We start from the raw sequence: 24,211 nt of genomic DNA, 5'->3' as shown, positions 1-24,211 counted from the left end.
TCGTTCCACTGTTTGGTCAATTTGCTTGTTAACCTTTTATTATAAGGATTTTGCATCATATTTAAAAGGTTCACACAGTTACTTCTTCCTCTTCCTCTTTCCTCTCCTCCTCTTCCTTCTTTTGCTCCTCTTTCCGCATCCTGAACTATTTCTCCCCTGGTAGCACCATTTTTCAGTAAGGCTCTCCTATCTGGGCAGGCAGAGGATTTTCCTTTCTGGGGTTTGTGCGATTGATCTCTTAGGACAGGTATCACTTTGTTGCATGCCATGGTGTTATCCTAAGATGTGGAACATGGTAATTTGGTACAGACATGTCTCTAAATTTGTATTTTTGTTCTTTGTTTCAGAAGACAATGATAGTGATAGCTCACCTCAAGGAAGAGAGAAAGATTGGAATTCTTCGAGACGACGTAATTTTGGCAAAAGGACCCATCATTATCAACATGGTGGATATGAGCTTCAGCCTCCACACCTCCTGAAGGATGATGGAAACATGGAGATGAGGGGAGGCCAGAGGTACCCAGTCAGACAGTAAGTGACTGGGAAACCTGGTTTGCATGTAGCAGCCCATGGGGCTGTGCAACTCTCATTGCCGGCAATTTTGTTTTTCTTCTCTCACTGGAAAACTGAAGACTGTTAGAAGTGAAATCATGGTTGAGCAATCCTAATTGTAGTCCTGAAGGATGTATAGAAGACTTTCTTAGCATTCATGGTCACCCTTTTTCTTTCTACGTTTCCCCTCATTCCCTTCAGTACTCCCTATGCCGTCCAATGCAACAAAAGAGGAAAGAAATTGCATAATAAAGGCTGTACTGATATTACTGTGTGGAGAAGTAGAGAATCTCTGGAAAGAGAAATGGAGAATACACAAGATGAAATCACAGGGAGATGGTTCAAGATCACAGTGAGTGTCATGACAAGTTCTGCGCTAAATGGGATATCCTGGAACCTTATAAAAGGAAGGTCACATTAAACACCTTACATAGATTACTTGGAGGAGAGATTTTGAATGAAGAAAAACAGGTTTTAGGAAATCCACATTTAGAACAAAGATAAGAAATCATGCCCAGGGTCCCTTCTTTAGAAGCCCTTTAAAGCTGAGTAGGAGAAAAGAAAAAAATAAATAAATAAACCTGAGTAGAAGGTTGGGAAAGAACACTGTGTTGGGTCTGTTCTCCAGGCTGAGTTCCACGCTGTTTCTCCTGTCTTTGTGCCTTCTTTTGACCCTTAGATTCCTTGTGGAAGAAAGTATGACAAGACATGGCTAATGGATTCCATCCAGAGCCATTGCAGTGTCCCCTTCACTCCAGTGGAGGTAAGAGAGGACAGTGAAGCCACATGAAGGGCATAGGAAATTGGGAGAGACCTGGCTCACCTGGGGTCCGTGGCCTGTAATACTATTGCTATTGTTTCAATCCCTGTAGTTTCACTATGTGAAAAACAAGGCCCAGTTCTTTGTCCAGGATGCTCGCACTGCCTATGCATTGAAGGATGCCAGCTACCAGATTTGTGATGAGGAAAACCGAAAGGTGTGTGTCGAGGTCATTATCTGTACTTAGTCTTGGGCAAGAGGACATGCAGAGCTGGTCACCTTCTGTAGGGCTAGAGTTCCTAGTGCTAAACTCCGCCTCTTCTTCCTGCAGATAGTTATCTTTGTCAATACTTCTGATGTACCCTACTCTGTGCGGTTTAAGCTGGCGCCAGAAATAATGGAACAGCTAGAGGTAATGCAGACTCAAGGCATATGTGTGCCCACTTCAGACCCCCTATTCCTCCTCCAGCCCCAATTTCCTTGTTCAGACCACAGCCTCAGAGCTCTCTCTCCATCTCCTTCTGCAGCTGGCCATGAGAAATAGATATGATTTTTCTCAGAAAGTTCTTGACCTCGAGAGTCTCCTCTATGACCCAGGTACTGCTGACAGCAATAATTTTAAGGCAGATGAGGACAGAGATTTCTGCCTGGGAGGGAGGCTTAAGGATGTAATGAAGGAGATGTTGGTGCTTCTCTTGGACCCTTATTAGCCTTGTGATTCCCCACTCTCACACTCTTTAAGGATTTGTACACCTTGATATTGATATAATCCTGAACAGAAGAAACTGCATGGCTGCCACCCTGCAGATCATTGAAAAGGATTTCCCTGAGGTGAGGCCTTAGACCCAGTGCTGGTGTTACAGTAGGGGGTGGGACAGATGGGACAGAAGGCATATTTGTCTCTCAGGTCCTAGATAGTAAGGATCACTCTGACTCTTCTTCCCCAAAGCTGTTGTCTCTGAACTTGCGCAACAACAAACTGTACCAATTGGATGGCCTGTCTGATATTGTACAGATGGCACCCACAGTCAAGATCTTGAACCTTTCCAGAAATGAGGTGAGAAGAGGGACTGATCAAAGTTGGGTTGAGAGTGGGTGGTAGTGTTCATCAGAGTGATGACAGGAGGTAAGCGAAGGTACATGTGGGGAAGGGAGTGGGCTGTGGGTTCAGGGGCTTGGATGTCCCTTTTCCCTTGAACCACTCTTCAGTTTCTTCCCCATGTTTCTCAGCTGAAATCTGTCTGGGAGTTGGGCAAGATCAAAGGTCTGAAACTTGAAGAGCTGTGGCTGGAAGGAAACCCTTTTTGTGACAACTTCCAAAGCCAGTTTACCTATATCAGGTCAGTGTGAGCCCCTCTCGTCATTCCTGGGGTCTTTTGACTCCTGAGAGCATGAACTACCCCTGACAGTGCCCTGCCACAGATGGTGGCAGCCCTGGTCCTCTGGGAGGACTAGAGGTCCCACCTTCTCTTCTCTATGTTCCTCACCTCTGCTAAGAGGTCTCCTCCCCTTCCTCTGACATGCTCACCTGTTCTCATGGTCTGGGGTCTGGTTCCTGATGTTGCATCTAGTTTTCTCAGGGATTGCCACCAAAATGAGCTCTAGGATGCAGGGCTCCACCACAACCTAGGACTAGGAGTATTGAGCCTCGAGGCAGAGACTGCTAATCTGGTCTGATAAACTCCCTCCACCCCAGACTCATGCTGAGATAGTTTTTCCTGTTTCTGATATGATACAGAGTATCCCTAACCTATTCTGGGAGGAACCTTCTTTCCCTTGCATGTAAAGGGTCTCCCTCAAGTTCCAGGTCAACTTGAGGACTTTCCCACTCCATGCCAAGGTCCCAGGCCGCATTGATTTCTTCAGTGTGATACCATGGATGGGCCATCTTTGGTAGAATCCAGAGTTCCCTAGTAAAGGGTACATAAGTGAGCCACTAGCAGTGAGCAGAGGACCTTTTGAGGCAGCAGTGGAAGGCAAATAACAGAGGGGTTTGAGAAGATAGAAGGACAGTCCTCTCAGGGCCATTGGTCTTCCCTATAGACATGACACCTGCATGGTCCTTCAGAGGAGTCCTGGGTAGCGTTACATGAGTAGAATTCCTCAGAAAAGAAACCAACTAAGACAGACAAAGATGTACAGGGGCCATGAAGAGAGAAGGTGGTTTTTATATGAGTGGGCCACAGATCCCCAAGGTTAAGCTGAGCTGCGGCCTGGACCTTTACTCCTTCTGCGAAGGTCTCCTGATCCTGTGGGTGGTGTGTTTCCCATGCCCAGTTCACATTGAGCTCCCACAGGTGACAAAGGGTCAACAAACACCCTAACAGGCTAACAGACTCATGCTTTCCATTCCTGCTTGGAGACCTAGGGCCAGCCAGGGGCAGACGAAGGAAAGGGCTGCTGCAGGGGAGCCATGTCCCTTTTCTCTTTTCTTCTTCTCTGACCCAACCCCCATTGCCAGGGCAGATGTTCTTTTCCCTCCTTTTACTTTTCTTTTTCTTTTCTTTTTTCTTTGACTCTACATTTTGATGTCTTCCCAATCTCTGCTACTGTTTTCACTCTCTTTCTGCCTTCATCCTTCTCCCTTTCACTCCCTGTCTCCTAATCTCTCCTTCACTACCTCCCTGCCCCAGCATACTGGGCCATCCCTGAGGCATGTCTTGTTCATGGCAGGATGCTGGATCCTCACTGAGGTGGCAGAGCCCTGGGCCCCCACCCCATTCCCCCTTCTCTCTGGAGCCATCAGTGGTGGCCTGGAAGAAGGAAAGGGAGGCAGGGAGGAAGAAGGAGCTCTGGAGTTTGGGATCAAAATGCCGTGGTCTGTGGCACCGAGGAAGGATGCAGGGCCCTCTAGGCAGGAGTTAACCAGGAGGATAGAGAAGGAGAGGGAGGAAAAGGTGAGGGATGCAGGAAGGAAGGGAGGTAATATAAATGTGTAGGTGTGGAGAGAGGTAAGGAGACTGTATTCCAGAGATTCCATATGGCAGATGGTCAGTGCTCAGCAGAGAAGTGGACCCAGAAGCCTTGAAATGTGAGGCTGAGGAGGGCAAAGGGAATTCTGGGTGGGCAAAACACCTGTCTCTGTTCATGCCATCAGTGTTTTAAGTAAATGGAAGCATGCAACCCAAACTATCAACCACTTCTTTCTTTTTGCATTTGGACAGCGCCGTCAGAAAGTATTTTCCCGAGTTGTTATGCTTGGTAAGTGTCTACACTCATCACCTCTTACTTTCATTGACAACCTCCACACCTGCCCTCAAGCCCTTTATGTCTTGCCTGGATTACACGTTTACATCAGAGCCTTCTCCATTGTGGGGGACATGGATCTCTAAAAAAATACATGAAATTATCTCTGCAAAAAATGTACCCACACACACACAGAGGGAAGGAGAGACAGGGAAAGATGAAGAAATCTTCTGAGGGAGGACAGAAAGAGAAACAGACACACACCATCACATGTGCACACACACACACTCACGCTCACACTCACAAATTACATAAAATAGTAGAAACTTCTAAGACCTCATCATGCAGATGTGCACTGGAATTTTGCCCATGGAATTTCCAGGGAACTATTTCTACAGACCGCTGACCTTCACCATCTCCTTGGCACATCCTTTCCACTAATCATCCAAGACCTCCTTCCTGGTCCTCGTTGCTAACTTCTCTTCTCTGATCCAGGATGGCCAGGATTTGCCCCCAACAATTACTACTGACATTGACAGACCCTACGTGGTAAAGCCCTTAATAAAGGTGAGGAAGAACAACATTTGGGCTGTTGTAAGGGAGGTTTTACCAGCCAAATGGTCTCAAATGTCTTTGATTCCAGGAAAGCTGTAAAGGATTAGATGATCTGAAGACTCAAGTCCTGCAATTCCTGCAGCAGTAAGTACTCCTGAAAGTTTTAAAGTCCCTTTTGAGATCCAGTCCATAGAGGTACACTGACTTCATTGTCCCCTCACAGATATTACTTGATCTATGACTCTGGAGACAGACAGAGTCTCCTCGGTGTTTATCACGATGAGGCCTGCTTCTCTTTGACCATCCCCTTCATCCAAGACAACCCAGCCACGTGAGTATCACAGCTCAGACTCTCATTTGGGGAGTGTGTCCCCCTAGCAGAAATCTGCCAGGTCATGGAAACTCCCCCACTGTCTGTACCTCCACATCCTGTTTTGTTTTTTCTCCTAGAAGCAGCTTGTTTGAGTACTTCAAGGTTAACAGGAATATGAAGAACCTACAGGACCCCAGTGCGTGTGGGATGCGGAAGATTGGGCAGGGAAAGGTGGTATGAGGGTCAGTCATAGGCCCCAGGGAGTGGCAACCCTGACTTCTGCTGTTCTTCCCCCATAGACCAGCGTTTTCAGCTGCTGAAACATACCAAACGTGACATTGTGAGCTCTCTCTGTGTGTTTCCCAAAACTCAGCATGACCTCAACTCCTTCCTGGTGGACGTGTGGTTGCAGTCGGTGAGCACCCTCTTCCTCCCTGGGGCAGGCCCAGAAAGATGCAGGTGGTGGGAGGTGTCGGTGGAGACTGAGCACCTATGTCCTTACTTTTTAGGAAAGGATGCTCTGCTTCTGTGTCAATGGGGTGTTCAAGGAAGGTGAGTGTATGTAGAGACCCCTCCCCAGGTCCCCCACTGCTCCCTCCTCCAGGCTGGGCTACCTCTCAGAACTCTCACAGCTTCCTTGATTCCTTCACTATTCCCTCCATGTTCTCCTGCCTCCAGACTTCCCCCAAACCAGCCTGGTCTGACCTGCATCCATGCCTATCAACCCTGCACAACTGGGTGATGAGTACACAAATGTGGGGTTTGACTGTGCAAAATAGGTCCATTATCTAACCTCTCATTTTCCTCATTTGCAAAACGGGGATAACAAAATACACCTCTTGGGTGGCTTCCAAAATTGAATCAAATGAACTAGTGAAGTGGTTGTCCCAGGACCAAGCACATCGTAGGTTCCCTCTCAGTAGAATCAGGTTTCTCCTAATGTTGCCCTCCCAATTCCCCGCACAGTGACTCCCAGAGAATAGTTGTCTCCTTGGGAATGAGTATGCAGTCCCACCCTGACTTGGGAAAGCTGAGTGAGTGTGTGAAGCCTGTGTGACTCCAAGGGGGCATTGTTGTTTGTTGTTGTTGAAGTGGAAGGAAGGTCTCAGGGCTCTGTGCGTGCCTTCACCCGGACTTTCATCACTACCCCTGCCAGCGATTCCAGGTGAGTGTTATGCTCTGGGGGGACATACAGCCCAACCTGGGCTCATGGCTGTGGCAATGTGACGTTGCATATTCTCAGGGTTTTCTCAGTGTTGTGGGAAGCCAGCAGGTTGATATAAGGGATAGTCCTTCAGAGGGGTTAAGAGTGTGGGCTCTGGAGTTAGAACACTGAAAGTGTTTCAGGTTTCTTTCAGGTTCTCTTCATGGCACCAACACTCACTCGATTTGTACCTGAGTGAAATCCCGTGACCCTCTCTGTGACCTATGTCTTCCTCTGAAAATGGGATTAAACTGTCCTCTCCCTTGGGCTGTTTCACTGAGTAAATGCAATGGGGCTAGGGGTACAAACCTAGTGAAGCTGGTAGGCAATCTCTCCAAGGGGTGGGAGGTGGGAAGGGAAGAGGAATCTGGGGAGCAGATACAGGTGGGTACGGGAGCAATCTGGTCGCTGAGGGGCAGTGGAAGCAGGATAATTGTTGAGAGTGTGGGATTGTCCATCCATCAGTTGTCTGAGGTATCATTTTTTTCTAGGATGTTCATTGTGAATGATGAGCTATTTGTGAGGAATGCCAACCTGAATGAGGCTCAGAGGGCAATCTCCATCCCAGTGCCCACACCCTCCTGCAGCACTGTGCCCACCTTCTCCCAGGAGCAGAAGGAAATGGTGCAGGTTTTCTCCATCCAGTCTGGCATGAAACCGCAGTGGTCTCAAAAGTGAGTATTGGGTGTTCTCAAAGGTAAGAGGTACTTAGGGCAGTATGGGGATGAATAATGGAAACACATAGGCAATTTGGAAAAAGAAGCATTTGATATTTTGCTTCCAAAAATAGTAGGTCCATGACGAAAGTATCCTAATTTTATGGTGATATATAAAGAGTTTTAAAAATAGTGTAATGCTCAGATGACATGATCTTGTATGTGGAAAATCCTAAGGAACCCACCAAGAAACTATTAGAATAAACAAACAGGTTTAGCACAGTTCCACAGCACAAGGTCAATATACAAAAATCATTTGTGTTTCTATTTCTACAATGAACTATCTTAGAATGAAATTAAGAAAATAATTTCATTTTTAATAAAATAAAAAATAAAACTTAAGTAGTGAAAAACTTATACTTTAAAATCTTCATAATATTTTTGAATGAATTAAATAAGACCAAAAAAATGAAACTACATGCCATGTTTATGATCTGTAAGACAGTGTTGTTAACATGGTAATACTATTCAAACTGGTCAGATCTAACACCATTCCTATCAAAATTTTAACTGGATCTTTTCAAGAAATTGATACAGTTATCATAAAATTCACATGGAAATGCAGTGTACTCAGAATACTAACAACAATAGTAAAAGAGAAGAATAACATTGGAAGAGTCATAATTCTTAATCTCCAGAATTTTAAAGCTTACTATAAGGTTGTTATAATCAAGACAACACTGCTACTAACATTTGGTTATACATGTAGTCAATGTAATAGAACTGAGAGTTCAGAAATAAACTGTGACATTTATAATCAATTGATTTTCAATTAGATGCCAATTTTTTTTTTGAGAAAAAATAGTCCTTTCAACAAATTGAACTGGGACACCTGTATATATCTACAAGAAAAAAAAAATTTTTTTTTTACCCTTACCAAACACCATGTACAAATATTACTCAAAATGGATTAAAGACCTAATATAAGGTCTATAGATATGAAAACTCTTAGGATAAAATATAGGTGTATAACTTCATGTATAACCTTGAGTTAGGCAATGGTTTCTTATATATGATACCTAAAGCACAAGCAACCAAAGAAACAAACAAATTGCACTTCATCAAAATTAAAATTTGTTGTGCATTCAAAGGACACTATCAAGAAAGTGAAACTACAACCCACATAACGGGAGAAAATATTTGCAAATCTCATATCTGATAAGATATACTTCTCAGAATATCTGAAAACACTAAATAGACAACCCAATTTGAAAATGGGGAAATGATTTAAATCAAAATTTCTCTAAAGATGGCATACAAATGATCAACAAGCATGAAAATATGCTCATCATCATTAGTCATTAGGGAAATTCAAGTCAAACAAGGAGGAGATATCACTTCATACACATTAAGATGGCTTTTGAGCCCTAACCAGTTTTGCTCAGTGGATAGAACATCGGACTGTAGACTGAAAGGTCCCAGGTTCGATTCCAGTCAAGGGCATGTACCTTGGTTGCAGGCATATCCCCAATGGGGGGTGTGCACAAGGCAACTGATTGATGTTTTTCTCTCATTGATGTTTCTAACTCTCTATCCTTCTCTCTTCCCCTCTGTAAATAATCAATAATATATGTATATATTTTTTAAAAGATGGCTTTTGAGTGAAATGGAACATAAGTGTAAATAAGGAAGTGAAGATAATAGAATTTTCATATATTATTGGTACAAATATAGAGTGCAACATTCACTGTGGAAAACTTTTTGGAAGTTCCTCAAAATGCTAAACATGGAGTCACCATATGAATCGGTAATCTCACTCCTAAGTAAATAATAAGAACAATGAAAACATGCATTCATGCAAAAGATTTTACAGAAAGGTTTATAGCAGCATTCCTCCTAACAACCAAATAGTGGAAACAACCCAAATGTCTTTTAGCTCATGAATGAATGAAGAAATCTGGTATATCCATATAGTAGAATATTATTCAGTCATAAAAAGAACACCGTTTTTATATACGTCATGCAATAGACAAACGTAGAAGACATTACACTAAGTGAAAGAAGCCAGTCACAAAAGGTCACATATGTGTGACTTCATTTTTTTAAAATATATTTTTATTGATTTTTTTACAGAGAGGAAGAGAGAGGGATACAGAGTTAGAAACATCGATGAGAGAGAATCATCGATCAGCTGCCTCTTGCACACCCCCTACTGGGGATGTGCCTGCAACCAAGGTACATGCCCTTGATCGGAATTGAACCCGGGACCTTTTAGTCCGCAGGCCGACACTCTATCCACTGAGCCAAATCGGTTTCGGCTGTGTGATTTCATTTACAAGAAATGTCCAATACAGTCAAATCCATAGATAGTGAAAATAGATTTGTGATTGCCAGGGTCTAGGGCAGGGGCAGGGAATCTTTTTTTTCTGACAAGGGCCATTTGGATATTTATAACATCATTCATGGGCCATACAAAATTATCAACTTAAATATTAGCCTACTATATTTGGTCAAACATTTAATTAACTAACTCCTAATGCCTTGGCAGGGCCAGACCAAATGATTTCTCAGGCCTTATACAGCCCTCTGCTTGGATGTTTCCCCATCCCTGGTCTAGGGAAAGGGGTGGAATAGGAAGTGATCTCTTATGCTTAAGGAGTTTCTTTTTTTAGGTAATGAAAATATTTTGGAATTAGATACTTGTGATGGTTGCACATTCTTGTTATATACTAAAAAGTACTGCATTGTACACTTTAAAATGGTGAATGCCATAAAACCATTGAAAATGTATTTTCTAAATTTTTATTTATTTTATTTTAAAAATATTTTTATTAATTTCAGAGAGGAAGGCAGAGGGAGAGATGGAAACATCAATGAGGAGAGAGAATCACTGATTGGCTGCCTCCTTCATGCCCCCCACTGAGGATCGAGCCTCAGCCTTTGATCAGAATTGAATCTGGGACCCTTTAGCACACAGACTGACACTCTATCCACTGAGCAAAGCTGGCTAGGGGTTGTTATTTTCTTGAACATCTTTCTTTATCAATATACTGTATATTAAGCTCCCTTGATCTTTTGAACATCTCTGTTTTTAATTCTAGTGGGAATGAATGCTAGTGACAGACGTCTGGTTTTCACTAGGTCTTTCTTCCTCATTAACATAGTGCTCATTCTGGTACATGTATCCCAGCACAGATTTAGTGGCATAGGCTTAGTGGTGGCACTGCATGGTCAGCGTGTCTGTACTGTGTGTGGTACTGATGGAGATCACTTGGTCTTCTCCCACTCCAGGTGCCTTCAGGACAATGAGTGGAACTACATCAAAGCTGCTCAGGTCTTCGCTACGCTCAAGGTGAGGTGTGGGTATCAAGTGGGTTAAAGACAGATGTTTCTGGGCCTTGGGGGAGGCCAAGAAGATGGAAGCTGGTGCCCTGGACTAAAACTCAGGGAGCTGACACCCTGACTCCTCCTCTCCAGACCCAGGGCAAGATCCCAGAGGAGGCCTTCGAACAAATCCCTTAAAAAGAGCTCTTGGTGTCAACTTTGTCTTCATCCACATTATTCCTCTTTTCTACTGCGTAAGGCCACACCCAGGACTGGAGCTGGAGGCCTGGCTGACCAAGAAGCCAAAGTTACCCAACCACTTGAACTGCCATTTGTTCTGTTTATTCTCCCCATTCATGATCGCTGTGGTTGTGTTTTTTCTTTTTCTTTTTCATAATAAAGAGTGATGTTACACATTGTATGTCATGTGTCTTGGATCTCTCTTCCTGTGCCAACCATGAGCAACGAGTTCAGGACTGAAAGGCCCTTCCCTCTCCATCCCCAGCTCCCCCATTCTCTCTGGCAGTCACATCAGGCTTGACTACAAAGGCAGTTTGCCAATAGATACTAATGAGAATGGACACATAATGCTTCCAGAGGTTGGCCTTTGGAGACAGTGTGAATCAGTGAGATGTTCTATCTGGAGGTCCACAGAAGTAGGTTTGGGACCTTGCACAAGGGGCTGTGGAAGGAAGGAAGAGGGGACTCATATATTTTACTTCTTCTAAATCATCTGAATGTTTTCAAAGACCATACTGTGAACAAGTTTACAATTTGCACACAGATGATTGGTAAATGTGCCTTTTCACACCTCTCACCATTCTTATGTTTATTTTTTCATCTATCCACTGTAAAGCACCCCCTCTTTTTGAAGGAACACTGTGGATGGGATCTCACTTCAGCAAACTGAGAGTGAGGGAGAGTCAGCCTGTCTTCCCACTTCATTTCTCAGATAGCTGACACTGGGTTCTCCGTGTTCATATGCTTGAAGGGGTTTAGCTCTTTGTTTTCATTTCCAAACAAATAACAATAACCTGGAATCTCAGATTATGGTCAGTCCTGTGGGATTTTTATCTGTCTGACTTATTTTGCTTAGCATGATATTTTTGGGATCCATTCTTATTGTTGCAAATGGCAGCATTATCTGTTCTTATGGCTGAGTAGTATTTCATTATATATATATATATATATATATATATATATATATATATATATATATATATATGTACTACATCTTCTTTATCCAGTCATCTATCAAAGGACACTGTTGTTTTTTTTTTCTCATGTCTTGGCCACCATGAATAATGCTGCAATGAGCATAGGGGTGCATATATCTTTGCAAATAAATGTTTTCAAATATTTCCAGTAAATACACAGAAGAGAGGTTGCTAGATCACATGGTAACTCTATTCTTAATTTTTTGAGGAACGTCCATACTGTTTTCCATAGTGGCTGTACCAGTTTATATTCCCACCAGCAGTGAATTATGGTTCCTATTTCTCCACTACCTCTTCTTAAGAAACTTAAGAAGATTGAAATTATACCAAGTATATTATCTAAGAACATTACTTTGAAAGTATAAATCAACTGCAAAAAAGGAAGTGGAAAGAAACACAAATATGTGAAACTAAACAACATGCTACTAAAAAGAACTGGGTCAAAGAATAAAGAATAGATCAAGAGATATATATAGATAAATGAGAATGACAATAAGACATGTCAAAAATGTTGGGATACAACAAAAACAGTAATAAGAGGAAAGCTTATATTATTACTGGCATATCTCAAAGTACAAAAAAATCCCAAGTAAACAACCTAACATTAATTCTTAAAGAACTAGAAAAAAGAAAAACAAAATCAGCTCTAAGTCAGCAGAAGAAAAATAATAAAAATTAGAGCAGAATTAAGTGAAATACAGAACAAAAATACTATTCAAAATAAGGCAACAGAGAGCTGGTTATTTGAAAAGAATAATAAAATTGACAAACCGCTTGTTAGACTCAATAAGAAAAAAAGGGAAAAGATTCAAATAAAACCAGGAATAAAAGAGAAGTTACCACAGGTCCCAGAGAAATACAAAGGATCGCAGAAGAATACTATGAAAGACCATATGCCACCAAATTCAATAACCTAGAAGAAATGGGTAAGTTCTGAGAAATATATAACCTTCCTAGACTGAATCACAAACATTTTTGAAATATTTATTCTAGATCTGTGAAATTGCCATTGATATTTTAATAGGAATTGTGTTGACCTACAAATTGCTTTGGGTAGTTTGGACATATTAATTATGTTAATTATTTCAATACATGGACATTGTATATGCTTCCACTTCTTTGTATCTTTCTCTATTTCTTTTTTCAATGCCCTTTAGTTTTTTGAGTACAGGTATTTTATCTCCTTGGTTAAGTTTATTTCTAGGTACTTTTTTTGTTTTTGTTGCAATGGTAAATGAGACTGTTTTCTTAGTTTTTCTCAGAGTTCATTATTATTGTAGTATATAAAAATGCCACTGTTCATGAAAAACGAAAAATAAAATAAAATAAAATGCCACTGATTTCTGGGTATTAATTTTGTATCCTACTACTGTGCTGAATTCATTTATTATATCTAATAGTTTTATGGTGGAGTCTTCAGGTTTTTTTGTGTACAATATCATGTAATCTGCGAATAATGACAGTTTTCCTTCCTCTGTTCCAATTTGGATGCCTTTTATTTATTTATTTTTTCTTATCTGACTGCTATGGATAGGACTTCCAGCACTATGTTGAATAAGAGTGGTGAAACAGACATACCTGTGTTGTTCTTGACCTCTCAGTCTGTGTGTATCTTTTATTCTTTTTATTTTATTATCTTTTATTTTTCCATTTTTAATGAAGGTATTACTTGTGTACATATCTTTCAATTGCCCCCCCCCCATTCCCATACATGCCCTCACCCAACAGTGTATTGCATTCATTGGTTATGCTTATATGCATGCATACAAGTCCTTCGGTTGACCTCTTATCTTCCCCATCTCTCCTTAACCTTCCCGCTGTAATTTGACAGTCTGTTTGATGGTTTGCTGCCATTGTAATTCTATCTTTTTGTTCATCAGAATATAATGTTCTTTATTATCCATAAATGAGTGACATCATGTGATATTTTTCTTTCAATGACTGGCTTATTTAACTTAGCATAATGCTCTCCAGTTCCATCCAGGTTGTTGCAAATGGTAAGAATTCCTTTTATATGGCAGCATAGTATTCCATTGTTTTCTGATCCAGTCATCTGCTGACAGGCATCTAGGCTGTTTCCAAATCTTAGCTATTGTAAATTGTGCTACTATAAACATAGGGGTGCATATACCCATTCTGATTAGTGTTTCTAGTTTCTCAGGATATATTCCTAGGAGTGGGATTACTGGGTCAAATGGGAGTTCCATTTCTAGTTTTTTGAGAACATTCCATACTATTCTCCATAGTGGCTGCACCAGTATACATTCCTTCCAGCAGTGCATGAGAGTTCTTTTTTCTACGCATCCTTGCCAGCATTAGTTGATTTGTTGATGATGGCCATTCTGACAGGTGTAAGATGGTACCACATTGTCGTTTTGATTTGCATCTCTTGGATAATTAGTGATTTTGAGCATGTTTTCATATATATCTTAGCCTTCCTTCTGTCATCTTTTGAAAAGATTCCATTTAGGTCTGGTGCCCATTTTTTATTGGATCATTAATCTTCCTTTTGTTAAGTTGTATGTGTTCCCTGTAAATGTTGGAGATTAAACCCTTATCGTTGATAACATTTGCAAATATGTTCACTCATATAGTGGGCTTTCTTGTTGTTTTGTTGATGTTTATTTTTTTATTAATGTATTATATGTGTACATATCTTTCCATTGCCCCCCCATGCCCATACATGCCCTCCCCACCAGAGTTTTTCGTCCATTGTTTTTGCTTATATGCATGCATACAAGTCCTTCAGTTGATCTGTTATCTCCCCCATATCTCCCTATTCTCCCCACTGTAATTTGACAGTCTGCTTGTTGCTTTACTGTCTCTGTATCTATCTTTTTGTTCATCAGTTTATAATGTTTTTTATTATCCATAAATGAGTGAGGTCATGTGGTGTTTCCTTTCATTGACTGGCTTATTTCACTCAGCATGATGTTCTCCAATTCCATCCAGGTTGCTGCAAATGATGAGAATTCCTTCTTTTTTATGGCAGCATAGTATTCCATTGTGTAGATGTACCATAGTTTTTGATCCAGTCATCTGCTGATGGGCACCTAGGCAGAGAGGCTCATGGATCAGATTAGGAGCCGCAAAATGCTGATGTAGGGAGACGCTCGTGCATAGAGAGGAAGGGCAGCTGAATGCCTGGCTGGCAGAAGGGGAAAGGAAGTCTCCGATTGCACTGAACCCTTTCCGACTGCACTGAACCCCAACCCTGGCCAAAACCCCGTGGACCCAGGCTCATACGGGTGGAGTCTGGACTGTAGAGAAAGGCACCCAGAGACTCAGAGACTGGGAGACTGAGGGAGCCAGGAGCCACAGCGGGCAAGGTCTACAGTCACGCATGCTAGTGAGTGCGTACTGAGAGGTTTGACTGTGGAGGTTGCCACGGCCTCTCCATAGCGGAAGGAGTCAGAAGCTTCAGACTACAGAGACCCAACCCAATTCCGGGCAAGCCCCTGGGGCACCCACGCACTTGCATGGGGAATCTAGATGGTCAGCCGAAAACTCAGGGGAGCCATGGAAGGCAGAGGTCAGGTGGAAACTCAGGCATGCACAAGGGCAGGGCTGACAGGAAGCCAAGACTATCTGCTCAGCCCTAAGACTCCACCCCACCCAAGCTGAGCACAGAGCCTTTTGCAATTTTGCAAGTCTTGACTCATAAGGCTGTCTCCAATACAGAAGGATCCCAGAGTAGACACAGCTGATACTCACATCCAATGGGCCTGGAGATCAATTCCTCCCAGTGATACCAACAACAATCAAGACTGAACTACAACAAGGCTGTACACGCAGTCCACAAAGGGGAGCACCAAGAGTGTCTACCTCAGGTAACTGGGGAGGCTGACCCACTGGGCCATATGGGACACCAAACACACAAAGCAATCCTGCCAACTCTGGGAAGCAGCGAAAATGCCGAGACAAGGAAAGAGATGGAGGCGAACAAAAGACTGGATAAAGAGTTCAAAACCATGGTTATAAGGTTTTTCAAGAATTTCTTAGAAAAGGCCAATAAATTTAATGAGACCCAACAATAAATTAAACATAAACTGACTGAAATAAAAAATATTATATAGAGACCCAATAGCAGACTGGAGGAATACAAGAATCAAGTCAAAGACTTAGCATACGAAGAACCAAAGGACACTCCTCTGGAGAAGCAAGAAGAAAAGAGAATCCAGAAAGTTGAAGATAGTGTAAGGAGCCTCTGGGACAACTTCAAGCGAACCAACATCAGAATTATGGGGGTGCCAGAGAAGAGAGAGAACAAGATACTGAAAACCTCTTTGAAGAAGTAATGACTTATGGGCCTAGCCAGTGGCCATGGACAATAGGGGGTGGGAGTGTATGTGGGGAGGGGTTTTGGATGGGAATGGGGGGATGAAGACAATTATGTGATACCATAATCAATAAAATTTAAAAAACAAATAAATAAAGAAATAAAAAGAAATAATGACTGAAAACTTCCCCCACCTCGTGAAAGAAATAGACTTACAAGTCCAGGAAGCACACAGAACCCCAAACAAAAGGAATCCAAAGAGGATCACACCAAGACACATCATAATTAAAATGCCAAGGGCAAAAGACAAAGAGAATCTTACAAGCAGCAAGAGAAAAGCATTTGGTTACCTATAAGGGAGCACCCATATGACTATCAGCTGATTTCTCAACAGAAACTATGCAGGCCAGAAGGGAGTGGCAAGAAATATTCAAAGTGATGAATAGCAAGAACCTACAACCAAGATTATTCTACCTAGCAAATTTATCATCCAGAATTGAAGGTAAGATAAAGAGCTTCACAGATAAAAAAAAGCTAAAGGAGTTCATCACCACCAAACCAGTATTATATGAAATGCTGACAGGTATTATTTAAGAAGAGGAAAAAGAAGAAAAAAGTTAAAAATTATGATCAACAAATACATATATATCAACAAGTGAATCTAAAAATCAAGTGAATTAAAAATCTGAGGAACAGAATAAACTTGTGAATATAATATAATCAGGGGCAAAGAAAGGGAGTGGATTGATAATTATCAGAGGGAAAGGGGTGTGGGGTGTGCAGGAAGAGACTGGATTAAAATCATACACCTATGGATGAGGACAATGGTGCGGGGGGGGGGGGAGGTAAGGGCAGAGGGTGGGGGAGAGTGAGTGAAAGGAGCTATGGGGGGAAAAGAAGAAACAATTGTAATAATCTGACAATAAAGATTTATTTAAAAAATAAAGTAATGGAATCCTCACAACACTAAAAAAATAATAAGAAATAAATAAAAATGTAATAATTACTAAGGTAAAATCAAGTGAGGAAAAAAGAAAAAAAAATAGTTTCTTAAGTAAATGATGAAAAAAAAAAAAAAAGTCCTGTTGTGAAGGTCATTCACTTCCTCTACTGTTCTGTGTGGCACGCCTGTTTCCTAGTCAGGACAGTATTGAAGTTCCCTGCATTCCACTGCTCCTTTGTGTTGCAAGCCACAGTCCTGATTTTCAAGCAGACAGTACTTCTTTGTTTCTTTTATTCTTTTATTTGTGTTTACACAAGAGTCAATTTGTGATTCAACCCCTGGGTGGCAGTGTTTCTGGATTGACCTCCGGCTCTATAAATTCTCTCTAGCTAGTGTTTAGATTTTGTTTTCCTTGTGGCACTTAATACCAGTTTGGGGGAATGGGCTGCCCCAGAGTTGGTTTTCTGATCATTATTCCCCACTCTGATCCCCAGGTTCCACAAAACAAAACAAAACAAAAAACTTTTCCCTGCAGTCTCTTAGAGTGTCCCCAATCGGGTGATCCTATGTATTGGGCTGAGTAATCAAAAGCAAGGATTTAAAGAGGGAAAAGAAAGAAAGAAAGAAAGAAAGAAAGAAAGAAAGAAAGAAAGAAAGAAAGAAAGAAAGAAAGAAAGAAAGAAAGAAAGAAAGAAAGGAGGAAAGAAAGGAAAGGAAAGAAAGGAAAGGAAAGAAAGGAAAGAAAGAAGAAAGAAAGAAAGAAAGAAAGAAAGAAAGAAAGAAAGAAAGAAAGAAAGAAAGAAAGAAAGGAAGGAAGGAAGGAAGAAAGTAAGAAAGGAAAGAAAGAAAGGAAAGAAAAGAAAGAAAGAAAGAAAGAAAGAAAGAAAGAAAGAAAGAAAGAAAGAAAGAAAGAAAGAAAGAAAGAAAGAAAGAAAGAAAAAAGAGCCAGAGTAAGTGTGTGAACTCCGGTGCTGCTTGCAAGTCTATGCAGTATTTTTTTCCCCTTGGGTCTAAGCAGAAGGCACACTGTTAGAATTTTTAGGCTGTCCTTTTGTGTCCAGTTTATCTATGTAATGCTTTTTAGAGTTCCCTTCGTTTAGCATCCCTTCCACATTCGCTGATCACACTAGCCCTAACAAACGCGGATTTTTTTTTTGGGGGGGGGGGGTGCAGACTTCCCCAGATCCTCTAGTTTCTGTTGTGCGCATTTCTTTTTCCTTCCTGGACAACAAACCTCACCTTATCTTAGGCGAAATCTGACCTTTCCGTGAGAAGGTGCAGAGTTCCTCTGAGTCTGCCTATTTGCTTTGCTTGGGGTCTGATGTTCCTGGGTTCGCAGGGTTCACTGGGTGATGTTATTGTAGATTCCTGGGATTTTTAGGCTTCCTATAAGATACACTCTCTCCTTCAAGATGGCGTGGTCTTTGTATCAGAGCTGGATGCTCTGGGAGGGATTTCAGCAGCAGTGGAGGCTGCCTGGTCAGGGGAACACCATCTGGCAATCTCCTGCAGTACCTTGGAGTATAGCTGTCCCTCAACTCACAAATAAAATTCACCTTGTGACCACACACTCTTCTTTTGTTCTCTCACTCACGCATGATCTTGCAGTCTGCCTTCCTATTGGCAGCCATCTTGAACTCCTCACAAATGTTCTTAATAGCATCTATAATGGTAATCCTTTCCAAAAGGTTTTAGATTTACTTTGCCTATATCCATCAGAAGAATCATTATCTAGGATAGAGTTTTACAAAGTGTATTTCCTAAATATTAAGACAAAAACAGTATCTGTGAAGCACAAATAAACAATGATGCATACACACACACACACACACACACACACACACACACACATATATATATAGCATGAAATGTATATAACACTTAAAGGGCAATTTCATTTACAGTAAAAGTATAAAGCAATTTATGGTGAGTACAGAGTGGGACAAAAGTAGGTATATAGTTGTGAGTACATGAAACACAGAGTTTATTCTTATATTATTATTTATTAATTAGTTCATTATTTTCCACATTAACAATTGTAAACATACCTTTGCTCCACCATGTATAAACACCTCATTCTGATAATTAGTTACATCTGAGGGGGAAAGGAGGATAATGTATTTAAGGGGAATATCCACTGCTTGGGGTGGGAGTCCAGGCCAGATGATTATTATCCTAACATACTAATTAAGTCAAATAACAAAAACTGTTATTTTCAAATACTAGTTATGGAACATTATTTTCAATAAAATAATGATTACCCCTATTCTGAAATGACTATTTTTACTTCTTTCTTATTTTAATATATGTAATTCATATTATGAGCTACCTTTTTAAATGGCTACAATTCTATGCTGAGAAAGCCAGTGGACAAAACTGATTAAGGTTAGAGCAAAAGGACCACAATGCACATACATGTAATGTTCCTCAAGCAGTGGCCTGGATCTCAGAAGTAGACAGTGTGTTCCCAGTGTATATCATCTCCCTGAAGACAGAAGGAACCATCACAGCTCAGTAGTGGTAAGTCCAGTATAGATGCCAGACTACTCTCTTCCCAGTAGAGCACCCATAAAGTGTCTGTGCAGGAAGAAATAAAGTAGATACAGGATCAGTGTAGAGGGAGGGTTCTGCACTACACATAACACATTTACAACATAATTTACACATAATTATTATGCCATTAATTTCCATGTAAGTAAATTTGACTAATGGAAAGAGTCATGTACACATATACACAGTGATTCAAAGGTAATTAAAAGAAGGAAAATGAATAGCAATGAAACATATGTAAAACTAGAGGCCCACTGCACAAATTTGTGCACCAGTGGGATCCCTCAGCCTGGCTTTTGGGATTGGGCCGAAACCAGCTCTCCGATATCCCCCAAGGGGTCCAGGATTACGAGAGAGCACAGGCCAGTCTGAGAGACCCCACCAGTGCACAATCAGGGATGGGGAGCCATATTGGAGGTTGGCCAGAAAGGGAGAGATTGCAGGAGGGTCCAGCGCATGTCTGGCCCATCTCTCTCAGTCCTGATTTCATAGACCCCAGCAGCAAGCTAACCTACAAATCAGAGCGTCTGCCCCCTGGTGGTCAGTGCACATCATAGCAACTGTCCAACCAGTTGACTGCTTGCCCCCTGGTGGTCAGTGCATGTCATAGTGAGCAGTTGAGTGGCCTTAGCATATCATTAGCATATTGCACTTTGATTGGTTGAATGGCTAACCTGTCAACTGGACACTTTGCATATTAAGCTTTTATTATATAGGATTGTTCAACCACACCTAAAATTAAAGAAATGTAATAAAAGTTTTGAGATATATCTATACTAATAAAAGGGTAATATGCTAATTAAAGCAGATGAACTGGGCATCTTCCAGACATCCAACTTCCTTCTGTTTTTTATTTTTTATGTTTAATAAATATTTATTGTTCAGATTATTATAGTTGTTCCTCTTGCCCCACCCCCCCATAGCTTCCCTCCACCCAGTTCCCACCCCACCCTCTGCCCTTACCCATAGGCATATAATTTTTGTCCAGTCTCTTCCTGCACTCCCCACACCCCTTTCCCACTGAGAATTGTCAGCGCACTCCCTTTCTATGCCCCTATTTTATTATATTCACCAGTTTATTCTGTTCATCATATTTTTTTTCACTTGATTTTTAGATTCACTTGTTGGTTAATATGTATTTGCTGTTCATAATTTTTATCTTTAGCTTTTTCTTCTTCTTCCTCTTCTTAAAGAATACCCTTCAGCATTTCATATAATACTGGTTTGGTGGTGATTAACTCCTTTAGCTTTTTCTTATCTGTGAAGCTCTTTTCTGACCATCAATTCTAAATGATAGCTTTGCTGGATAGAGTAATCTTGGTTGTAGGTTCTTGCTGTTCATCACTTTGAATATTTCTTGCCACTCCCTTCTGGCCTGTATAGTTTCTGTTGAGAAATCAACTGACAGTTGTATAGGTACTCCCTTGTAGGTAACTGTTTTTCTCTTGCTGGTTTTAATATTCTCTCTTTGTCTTTTGCCCTTGTCATTTTAATTATGATGTGGCTTGGTGTGGTCCTCTTTGGATTCCTTTTGTTTGGGGTTCTGTGTGCTTCCTGGACTTGTAAGTCTATTTCTTTCACGAGGTGGAGGAAGTTTGCAGTCATTATTTCTTCAAATAGGTTTTCAGTATCTTGCTCTCTCTCTTCTTCTGGCACCCCCATAAATCTGATGTTGGTATGTTTGAACTTGTCCCAGAGGCTCCTTACACTATCTTTAAATTTTTGGATTCTTTTTTCTTTTTTCTTTTTTGGTTGAGTGTTTTTTGCTTCTTTGTATTTCAAATCTTTGACTTGATTCTTGTATTTCTCTAGTCTGCTGTTAGGTCTCTGTATAATATTTTTTATTTAAGTCAGTGTATGTTTAATTTCTAGTTGTTCCTTTTTCATATTCTCAAGGGACTCACTAAATTTGTCAGCCTTTTCTAAGAAATTCTTGAAAAACCTTATAACCATTGTTTTGAACTCTATAACCAGTCATTTGCTTTCCTCCATTTCTTTTGTTTGTGGTCTGTTTCTTTGTCTCCACATTTTTGCTGCTTTCCTGAGTTTGTAGAGTAGCTTTGTGTGCTATGTGTCCTATATGGCTCAGTGGCTCAGCCTCCCTAATTACCTGAGGTGGACACTCTTGGAGCACCCCTTTATGGACTGTATGTATAGCCTTGTTGTTAAGTCTTGATTGCTGTTGGTATCACTGGGAGGAATTGACGTCCAGGCCAATTGGCTGTGAGGATCAGCTGTGTCCATGCTGGGAGAACTTCTGTGCTGGAGACAGCCTTATGAGACAAGACTTGCAAAATTGCAAAAGCCTCTGTGCTCAGCTTGGATGGAGTGGAGTCTCCAGGCTAAGCAGACCGTCTTGGCTTCAGTGTCCCTGGGTCTCAGTGTCCCTCAGTAATTGCTGCAAGCATCTCTGCTAGAAAGCCACCCTTGAGTTCTTCCCTGGATCCAGATACAGTGGTGTCTCGCATAATGAACGCCTCGCACAGCGAACTTTGGACAGGTTTTTCATGAAACCATCGGCCAAAAAGCAGAAAATGGATGAAGATGTGCAAGATTCAGTAGACTCTACTTAGTCTGTCTTAAAATTAAAAAAATGTGTGTTTTTTTTAAAAAAAATTATGTTTTTAGATGTATCTAAATAAAAATATGTCATCTTAGCATATTTTTTTTTATGTCATCTTAGCATATTTTATGCTACAGAACGAATTATTTTTTTTAACATGTATTGTTATGGGAAAACACGTTTCACATAACGAACTTTTTGCATAACAAGCTTGCTCCTGGAACGAATTAAGTTCGTTGTGTGAGGCACCACTGTAGTCCAGTTTCTTCCAAGAGTCTCACCAGGAACTGAAATTTCAGAGCATTTGAGAGCTTGTATCTCCCTACAGATTGAAAAAGACAACCACATCCTCAGTTGCCAGCCCTTTCCATGTGCACACCTCTATACCTCTGCACTTTACTTTTGCATCTCCTCTGAGTATCAATGTGCTTTTCTCTTTTCTTCTAGTTGCAGAATTTCCACTCAGCCAGCCTTCCTGTGGTTGTAGATGATATCCGTTTTGTCTTTTAGTTGTAGTTTTGAAGTGGTTGTGCGAAGCAGCAAGTTCAGGTGTTCACCTATGCTGCCACCTTGGTTTCTCCTCTGACTTCCTTCTGGACAAAGCCACAGTGGCAGGGGTAAAGGCAGAGATGGTTAGGGATGATCAGGCCAGCAGGGGAGCAAGCAGTTAGGGGCACGATCAGACTGGCACAGGGGAGCAAGCAGTTATGGGCACAATCATGCTGGTGTGGTTGAGCAAGCAGTTAGGGGGTGATCAGGATGGCAGTAAGAGGCAGTTAGGGGCAATCAGGCAGGCAAGTGGTTAGGAGCCAGTGGTCCCAGATTGTGAGAGGGATGTCCAACTGCTGGTTTAGGCCCGATCCCTAAATTAGCAGTAAGACATCCCCTGAGGGGTCACAGATTGGAGACGTTGTAGGCCGGACTGAGGGACACCCTCCCCCCAGTGCATGAATTTCATGCACCAGGCCTCTAGTAACTATATAAACAAGATACAGAACATTATATACAACATTATATAATTTTGAAGAATATATATTTTAATAAGAATATATTCAATACATATATTAATATTTAAAATATAAACAAACCTACACAGGAGCTATGGAGAATATTAACCTACCTAGAGAATATTAACAAATATATTCAGTGGTTATGTTGAGGTGGGAAATAGAAATTGAAGAGGAGATATACAAAATAATTTCTCTTATAAATGTATATCTCATAGTTTTTCCAGGGGCTTGGGGGAACATGTACACTGATTTTTTTTTTTTTAAGAATAGCTTATTCATTTTTAGAAAGGAAGGGATATGAAGAGAAAGATAAAATACCAATGTGAGAGAGAAACATCGATCTGCTGCCTTCTACATGTCCCCAACCTGGGATCTAGCCCACAACTCAGGAAAATGCCTTTGACCAGGAGAAGAACCCTGGCAGCCTCCTGGTGCACCAGATGATGCCCAACCAACAGAAACAGGGCCACAGCTACACTAATTTTTAATTGCATAATAACTAAGATAGAATTATGACAACATAAGATAAACCTAGTTATATTTCTGTTTACAAAACTAATAATGTAAAATATAACTCTGTATATTAAAAGATGATAACTATATTGATAATAATAAAAGCATAATATGCAAATTGACTGAAAGGCAAAACAGTGAAACGACCATCTGGACTCTGGATGAAGCTGGGCTGCAAGGGCCCTCTGAGGCAGCTGGGGATGTGAAGGCCTACTCTTGCATGAATTTTGTGCTTTGGGCCTCTAGTTGTAAAATAAAAAGGTTGCACACCATTTGTATTTATAACTACACACATGCCTTTGTTTTGAGAGAAGGGCCAAAATGAAACTTCCTGTCACAGGATTTATATCCATGGGTTCTGTCTGCATCACCACTTAATACTTCTTTTGCTAGATGAGGCCCAGAAGGTTTCCTTTGGCTTTCCAAGGGAAGCCCTCTTTCTTTCCCTGTTGCACTCCTTCCTAAACATCTTGCTGGAGGTGGTACCAAGCTGCAATTCTGGATTCGGTCACCAGATGGCACCAACCTCCAATTTTAATTTTATTTTCCAAAGAAAAATATTCATTTGGCAAAATGAACAAATTCT

The 24,211-nt window shown here is 41.1% G+C and overlaps 1 protein-coding gene across 1 annotated transcript in view; it reads left to right on the top strand.

The window, feature by feature from the left end:
• The window catches only part of LOC311614830 (nuclear RNA export factor 2-like), a gene marked incomplete at both ends in the record, with an annotated part of 28,209 nt that extends 17,179 nt beyond the window's left edge, over window positions 1–11,030 (top strand). The window contains 20 exons of the mRNA XM_084869955.1: window positions 348–531; window positions 754–904; window positions 1,232–1,315; window positions 1,425–1,529; window positions 1,644–1,724; window positions 1,840–1,909; window positions 2,055–2,143; window positions 2,262–2,369; window positions 2,543–2,652; window positions 4,477–4,513; window positions 4,994–5,065; window positions 5,142–5,197; window positions 5,277–5,384; window positions 5,507–5,562; window positions 5,666–5,781; window positions 5,876–5,918; window positions 6,459–6,531; window positions 7,062–7,244; window positions 10,518–10,578; window positions 10,953–11,030. Of these exons, the coding sequence (XP_084726081.1) occupies window positions 348–531; window positions 754–904; window positions 1,232–1,315; window positions 1,425–1,529; window positions 1,644–1,724; window positions 1,840–1,909; window positions 2,055–2,143; window positions 2,262–2,369; window positions 2,543–2,652; window positions 4,477–4,513; window positions 4,994–5,065; window positions 5,142–5,197; window positions 5,277–5,384; window positions 5,507–5,562; window positions 5,666–5,781; window positions 5,876–5,918; window positions 6,459–6,531; window positions 7,062–7,244; window positions 10,518–10,578; window positions 10,953–11,030 (1,865 nt within the window). The remainder of the gene's footprint in view (window positions 1–347; window positions 532–753; window positions 905–1,231; window positions 1,316–1,424; window positions 1,530–1,643; window positions 1,725–1,839; window positions 1,910–2,054; window positions 2,144–2,261; window positions 2,370–2,542; window positions 2,653–4,476; window positions 4,514–4,993; window positions 5,066–5,141; window positions 5,198–5,276; window positions 5,385–5,506; window positions 5,563–5,665; window positions 5,782–5,875; window positions 5,919–6,458; window positions 6,532–7,061; window positions 7,245–10,517; window positions 10,579–10,952) is intronic.
• Between the last annotated feature and the right edge of the window lie 13,181 nt (window positions 11,031–24,211).

This window comes from Pipistrellus hanaki, assembly GCF_964339955.1.
Source record: "Pipistrellus hanaki genome assembly, chromosome: X".
Lineage (NCBI taxonomy): Eukaryota > Metazoa > Chordata > Mammalia > Chiroptera > Vespertilionidae > Pipistrellus > Pipistrellus hanaki.
This window is presented reverse-complemented; position numbering and strand designations above follow the sequence as displayed.